This window comes from Salpingoeca rosetta (genome assembly GCF_000188695.1).
Source record: "Salpingoeca rosetta unplaced genomic scaffold supercont1.27, whole genome shotgun sequence".
Taxonomy (NCBI): Eukaryota; class Choanoflagellata; order Craspedida; family Salpingoecidae; genus Salpingoeca; species Salpingoeca rosetta.
Genome location: NW_004754907.1, coordinates 633,682 through 641,181, shown reverse-complemented (window position 1 = coordinate 641,181; position 7,500 = coordinate 633,682). Strand labels below are relative to the sequence as shown.

The 7,500-nt window shown below is 55.9% G+C and overlaps 2 protein-coding genes across 3 annotated transcripts in view; one reads left to right on the top strand and one right to left on the bottom strand.

Annotated features, from left to right (window-relative positions):
- Positions 1-3,022, bottom strand: part of PTSG_09035 (TKL protein kinase) — a gene marked incomplete at both ends in the record, with an annotated part of 4,835 nt that extends 1,813 nt beyond the window's left edge. The window contains 2 exons of the mRNA XM_004989778.1: positions 1-2,604; positions 2,888-3,022. The exon at positions 1-2,604 is cut by the window's left edge and continues 290 nt beyond it. Coding sequence (XP_004989835.1) covers positions 1-2,604; positions 2,888-3,022 — 2,739 coding nt within the window. The remainder of the gene's footprint in view (positions 2,605-2,887) is intronic.
- Positions 3,023-3,573: 551 nt separating this feature from the next.
- PTSG_09034 lies at positions 3,574-6,876 on the top strand. 2 transcript variants are annotated; one of them, XM_004989776.1, is made up of 6 exons: positions 3,574-3,600; positions 3,775-3,846; positions 4,089-4,422; positions 4,893-5,507; positions 5,744-5,759; positions 5,997-6,876. In XM_004989776.1, exons 3-6 carry the CDS (start codon positions 4,180-4,182, stop codon positions 6,290-6,292), a joined length of 1,170 nt encoding a protein of 389 aa, XP_004989833.1. In that variant the 5' UTR covers positions 3,574-3,600; positions 3,775-3,846; positions 4,089-4,179; the 3' UTR covers positions 6,293-6,876. The 2 variants fall into 2 exon arrangements, with proteins under 2 accessions (XP_004989833.1, XP_004989834.1); XM_004989777.1 differs by lacking the exons at positions 3,574-3,600; positions 3,775-3,846 and having other exon boundaries at positions 4,048-4,422.
- The last annotated feature ends 624 nt before the right edge of the window (positions 6,877-7,500 follow it).

The following is a 7,500-nucleotide window of genomic DNA, read 5'->3' as shown; positions in this document are numbered from 1 at the left end:
CAGGAATGGGCTGCCGTTGGGGTCTGTGCCCGCGCCGAAGAACCGCACCACGTTGGGGTGCCGTGTGCGCTGCAGGAAGTCCACCTCCTTCTCAAACTCCTGCACCGTGGTCTCGTCAAACATCATCACCCCTTGCTGCAGCACTTTCACCGCCACCATGACCGTATCCCACTCTGCCTTGAAGACCACGCCAAACGCACCCGCAGCCACTCGCTTGATCATCCTCAACTCATCGTAGTCAATCTCCCACGCCCGCTTCAGCGCCAGCACCTCCTCGTCCCTCTCCAGCAGCAGGCGCTTCTGCAGGTTGACGTGTGTTCTGAGGCGGTAGTGGCGGGACATGACGGCAATCACGACGCCCAGCAGAATCCCGGCTGCAACGGAGCCGGCAATGACGGTGACGTTGTGCGAGGGCTTCTGCACGCACTCTGCGTTCGCCATCTTGTAGCCACGAATGCATGTGCACTTGTACGTGTACGCCAGCACGGTGTCGATGACAAAGGGGTCGATGTCGCTGCGCAGGTCGTGGGAGGACAGCTCCAGGTTACACTCGATCCTGGTCTTGGCCAGCTGCAGCACGGGCGGCAAGTTGCGGCTGGGCAGGGCGGTGTCGGCGTTGAGCAGGCGATACTTGGCGTTCGAGAGCACCGTGAGCGAGGGCGAGGGCGCATCCGGCTGAATCAGGGCGGGCCTGTTCACCCAGTTGTTGTTGGAGACATCAAGGAGCTTCACTTGGCCAAGGCATGTCTGAACAACGCCGCGGACACTGTCACTGCCGCTCGCCCAATCCTTGGACTTGAGGCGACGGGCAATGAGGAAGCGCGTGCCCAAGGACGTACACAGCGGGGTGTTCGGATGCACGCTCGTGCCGGTGATGTCAAGCACATTTACCGCTGCGCCTTCAGACACGTGCAGCGTCGTCAGCTGCTCGCAGTCAGACACATCGAGCTCGTTGAGGTCGTTTGCGATGCGCACTGTTGTCAGGTTGCTGTTGTGTGAGAGGATGGCTGTGGATGAAACACCATCGCACACCGCAATGTCGCTGTAGGATGTGTAGGTGATGCCCAGCTCTGTTTTCGCTAACGGGTCGAGGAGGGTGCATACGTGTTCCATCGGCACGTTGTCTTCGTGCATACCCCTCCATCCAAGGTAGAGGTTGTGCAGCTTCAGCTCCAGGGCACGCTTTTGGGTCGAGTTGAAGGCTTTGGTGACCTGCGCGATGTTGACGTTGCGCAAGTCCAGCGTTTGCAAGGACGAGGTTGTGTTGAGGAGCAGTGCGCTCTCGGCAATGATGGCTTTGGACGTCGTATCACGCTTCACGCTCGCGCGCAGAATGGTCAGGGAGGAGGTGAGCAAGGAGGTGAGGTTGAGGGTCGCAATCTGGTGTCGCTGCAGGAGGAGGGTTGTGAGGTTTGGCATGTGCTTGATGTTGGGCGTGCAGGTGAGTTGGTTGTTGCTGATGTCGAGGCGGGTCAAGCTTGGCACGACAGCGGCCACGTTCAGGCTGGCGAACGAGTTGTTGCGGAGGTTCAGCACGGAGATGTTTGAGAGGCGGCTGAAGAAACTGCTGGGGAGGTGTGACAGGCGATTGAAGCTCAGGTCAACTGTCGTGAGGTTGCTGCTGGAGGGGAAGAATGCATCGGGAAGCACCCTGATACCTGTTCCTGCCAGGTTCAGCACCTGGAGCAGTGTCATATGCTCGAGGATGAACTTGGTGTGATGATGTGCGGTGGCCAGCCGGGTGTTGCGCATCGAAAGGTATTGGAGCGAAAACAGGCGACAAAGGAAGCCCGGATTCACTGCTGGGCCATCATCAGCATCGTCGTCGTCGTCGTCGTCGTCGTCGTCGTTGTTGTTGTTGTTGGCGTTGCTGGCAGGTTCGGTGTTGGTGATGTCCGTGATAAGGGTATGTAGGCGAGGGGCGCAGGTGCGGGCGTTGGAGACATGCTCGCAAAACGCGAGTTGGTCCACGACCTCGAGCGGGTTGTTGGCGAGGTCAAGCGTTTCAAGCTGGTTGAGGATCAGCGCGTGGGCTTGGATGCAGCTCACCCTGTTGTCTCTCAGGACGAGGGCAGCTACGTTTGGCACAGGGCCAAATGTGTGTGCATCAAGCGTGGTCAGCTCGTTGCCTGACAGGTCAAGGTGGCGAAGAGAGCGCAGCAAATGCGGTGTGGCTTGCGGGACTTCTTCGTCATCGGTGTTGGAACGCCCAATGCTGTGAATGTTGTTGTTGGCCAAGTCAAGGGTGTGCAAGCCCTGAGCCATGTTGAGACCGGAGAATGTGGTCCAGGGCAGGTGAAGGTCCTCGTGCCGCCCGCTCAAGCCACGCACGGTGAGGGTTTGCAGGTTGCGCCACGAGTTGTTGCTCAGCAGGTGCTCGAGTATGGAGGATTCCAAGTATGGGGCACGGATGTTCAGCTCGATTATGTTGTCCACACATGACGGGGGCAGAGTCCAAGTCGTCCGGCTGCCAGCGCTTTCAGTGTCGTCGGCAGGGATGAGGAGTGTGAGGTTGCCGTTGGGATTTTCGGAAGTGGCTGTTTCTTCGCATCCATCCTTGAGGGCCACATCGATGTTGCAGGCCGCGTTTGTGCTAAGGCGACACTGCTTCATTAGGGGGTGGGGGGTTGAGTGGTGGCGGTGCGTGATGAGCGGGGTGAGACAAGCAAGCGGACAGCGTGGAGGTGAGCATGGATGGGGTTTGCCACCGCAGAGCACACATATTGTACATTGTGTGTGTGGAGGAGGGCTCCCATGAATCCATGAATCCATGAATCAATGAATCCATGAATCCATGAATCCACACAACACAACACAACCCAACACAACACACACACACACACACACACTCTCTCTCCCTCTCTCCCGTTCCTTTGCTCTTGCTTACGTGATCTCCTTGGGCAGGCGGGATCATCAGGAGCAGCAGCAGAGGCAACAGCAAGCAGAGGGCGGACACGCACAAGGACACCCTCCTCCGTGCGAGCCGCAGTCGTCCTGAGGTGGCGCGGCAAGGCAACGACATCGCGGCCGGGTGGAGTTGCTTTGGTGACTTGTGTTGTTGTGTTGCTGCAGTGAGAGTGGGAAGGAAGACAAGGAGGAGGATGGGAAGGGACGGGAAGGTGCGTTGTTGTGGAGCGAGATGCCAAGCAGAGACCCTACGACACAAGAGGATTCGCTCCCGTCTTGTGCGAAGCACGCGAACCTGCGGAAAAGTAATGATAAACATTAATAATTGTCGGAAGGATTTTCAAAAGTTCGCACCGTCACGATAGGCTCACTGCAGTTTGTGGTGCTTGTGACAGGTAAGACTAGAAAAACTGAGTTCAGTTCTTGTTGGTTGGTTGGTTGGGCGTGGAGATGGCTCACATCTCACACATCGCACCTGTGTGGATATGGTGGTGGGTGCGTCCCATGTCTCACTCATGTCTCGCATGTCACTCATGCCTCGCGCGTCACACACCAAGCGCTCACCTGCACAACCTCGACGCCTTCTCATCTGAAAGAAGGCGCAATGCATTTCTGCGAAGGTGGGGTTGCGCGCGCATGTCCCTTTGTGAGTTATGCATTGTGTCGTGACACAGTGTTTGGAAGTGCGAGAAGGTAAGGCAAGGATGTTGTCGGGTTGTCGTCGTTGTTGTCTTGTTTGAAGTTGTTCAGACGTGTGTGCCTGTTGTGCTTTGCATTGGCCGACCACCAGCTGCCACGTCAGCCTCTATCATCGCACCACTCACACGTCTCCCACCATCGCCCATATCGTGGCTTGCGCACCTGCAGCCTTGCAGGCTTGCGGCGCGCCAAACAACCGCATTCCTGAACCGTTTGCGCTCGCTCGTCGCAATAGCCGAGGTACATCGACTAAGTTGCTTATTGCGCAACGATGGCAAGTTGGAGACTGCCAGCGGGTTGGGAGATGTTACCGGCAGGCTGTGCTGTGTGCGCCCTTTGCCCAATACGCTCGCCTAGTTTGCACACTTGATGACGAATGGAATCTCACACACCGTTTGTCACGCAAGCTAGCTTTTCTCGCCAGCACTCACAAGGCATTGGGCTGTTTACATTTTCCGCGGTGTGTGCACGAATATGAACAGCAGCATCGCCCGCACGAAGAAGAAGAACAAGAGCAAAGGCAGGCAGGCCGCCTCGGCGACTTCGCCATCGTCAGCACTTGTGTCGCCAACGATGGACATTCAACAGCATCGGCGACCGCGATCCTCGCGCTCGTCGAGGCTGCCTCAGTCAATACCAACGATGCGGCACCGCCGCTCCCGCTCCGATGAGCTTGCTCGCGTCAGGTTCGAACCAAGCGCAGGCAATGCCACGCATGCGGAGCTCAAGGCCTGGGTCGCCGGCACCAGCATCTCGGCGTCGTCCAGGCGCCAACCGCCTCGCGTCTCACCACAACATGACGCATGGCACAGGCCGGTACGTTTGTTTTGTTGTGTTTGTTTGTGTGTGTGTGTGTGTGTGTGTGTGTGTGTGTGTGTGTGTGTGTGTGTGTGTGTTGTTGTTGTACGCCATGACGCCACTACAACTCCTCGAGCTGGCTTGGGGTAAACCTCGACTTGATAGTGTGACTTCCGTACTAGACCCTCGGCCGACCTTACTGAGTGAGGGCGAGTCTGTGAATGAATTTTTTTCATTCTTTGTTTGTTTGCTTGCTTGTGTTCTTTTTGTTTTGGGGCATTCGTGTTCCGATTATGGACACACACACACACACACACACACACACACACAAACAAACAAACAAACAAAACAAACAAACAAACAAACACACACACAAACAAACAAACAAACACACACACACACACGCTCCGCCTCGTCTGTTGTATCATTTGTCCTCCAACTCAATTGTCGCTCACATGATGCTCTCGCCAACGCACAAATGCGCACAGACCCACACGGGCAATGACCCACCGCCACCACGACCGTGGAAGTACCCGCCAAAACCGCCAGAGTTCGCCGACACGGGCATCTTGGAAGACGCCCCGCTTTACCACCGCATCCACCAGAACTGTCATCAGCGTGTCACGACGATGATGGCGACGTTTGCACATTTGCGCTCTCGCTTTTCGGGCGCGCGTGCTGTGTCGACTTCTCCCCACCACGTGTGGCAGCACCAGTCCCACACGCACCACGAGTACCGTGGCTTTGTCCACAGGTATGCCAGTCATGACAGTCATGACAGTCATGGCGACGGCCAACAGCAGCAAGAGCAGCAACGCGAACTAGCGCAGCGGGGGCGTTGCACGTGGCCGCTGTCTGCATCCCATCGCGATTCAGCAACGGCAACACCCACCCCGCCTCCGACCACAATCACGACAACCACAGCAACGAGGCACGTGTCTCCAACAACACCGACAGCAACAAGGGTGACCCCGACACCAGTGACAACAACGACAATGTCGGAGGTGGAGCGCACGAAGACGAGCAGTGACGACCTGAAGGACATTGCGACCGAAACGCCCACCTGCTCACAGGCCCACCGCAGCCCCGGCTCGACCATGCTGGTGCGCCAGTGAATGAGTTGGCTGTGTGTGTGTTTGTATGTGTATTGCTGGTGTGTGTGTGTGTGTTTATTTGCTTGCTCTCTTGTTTGTTCTCTTGTTGTCCTCTTGTTGGTCTGCTTACCCCCCCCCCCCAAATATCCTTGCCGATTGTTGCGCTTTCGCTGTCCCCCAACTCTTAACTCACACGTGGCTGAATCTCGTCGTCTGGCCTGCGCAACTTTGTTAACTCCACCCAGGATTATGCTCACCAACGTGCGTTGAAAGCATGGTTCTGTTCGCGTCATTGCATGTGCTAGCTTGATGTGGGTTTGTGTGTTGGAGGGTTGGGGGTCGGGGAGGAGGAGTATTCTTCCTCCTGCTCATACCGCAACCACACACACACACACACACACACACACACACACACACACACACACACACACACACACACACACACACACACACACACACACACACACACACACACACACACACACACACACACACCAGGTCGGATCCTTCGGGCCAAGGTCGTGCGATGCATCCTCCGCCTGTCTGCGGATGAAGCCACACTCCTTGGTGTCTGCATTGGGGCGCCCCCTGTCGAGACTGGACGGGAGCTGCTGTCCGCGTTGAGGACGCGTGTTACTTCCAATGGCCAGCCGTACATGCATGAACACTTCGCCCTCAACCCGTTGCTGCTGGACATTGTCACCGAGTGCCCAGAACTCGGTGAAAATCACGTGCTCGCAATTGCAATCCAGAAGCTTCTGCTACACACACGTGACGGCACACGCACACGGTGAAGTGCAACGAGTGGACCTCTCATCCAAGGAGCGGTGGTCCTTTCGTCCAGCAAGCATCTCTTCCACTCGCAGCGTTCCTGCTGCTGTGCTGGGACTTGTCTTCTTCCTGTTAATTGTGGCCCAAGCTGTACGCGGGGTCACAACATCGACAACCCACCACACCAAGCTTTCTTCAAGAGCGCACTCGCCCTTCCTGCCATGCCGCTCACATTGCATCTACTTTGGGGGTTGAAGTTTGTACATGCCACTTTGTGGCTGCTCACTCATCCCCTCCTTTCCCTGTTGTGGAGTTTTGATGGTGCGCTCATCATCATCCCCACGCAACACAACACAACACAACACAACACTCATTTGCTTGCTGTTGTTGGTGTTGGTGTTGTTGTTGTTGTTACTTATTGGTCTTTCGATCAAACCAGGTCCCCTTGTTGTGCTGTTGCGCCAACATGCACCTGATACCTAGTTTGCTGGTTGTTTTGTGTTTGTGTGTGTGTATGTGTGTATGTGCTTTTGGTGGCTGGTGCGTGATGCCACCACCACAACATACACACACACACACACACCACCACCACCACCACCACCACCTCCTCCTCCGTGGTTGTTATTGTCCACTCTTAACAATCGTTGATTGCTTAAACACGCGCCTGCCTGTTTCGTGCCGAAGTGACACGTTAGCGTGTCTGTGTGAATGTTGTGTGTCTGTGTGAATGTTGTGTTCGTTCTGCTGCCCTGGCCACTGTTGCCTTGGTCCGCTACCTGCTGCTTCCTACTAGCCTACTGCTCCCCGTGGGCATTCACTTTGCAACATTGTGAAGGAATGCCCCTCTTCTTACACCCTGCGGAACGCTGGCATGCTTCACAATAAACGGTCTTGCCGTTTTCCTTTGATGCTGGCTGGAGCGAGAGGCGAGAACGTTGGGGGCAGAGGCAAGGGGAGGGGAGGAAGACACAACAACACACAACAACAACAACAACAACAACAACAACAACAACAACAACAACAACAACAACAACACACACACACACACACACACACACACACACACACACACACACACACACACACACACACAGAGCACACACCACACGCACACCACACGCACACACACACACACACACACACACACACACACACACACACACACACACACACACACACACACACACACACACACACACACACACACACACACACACACACATACACACAC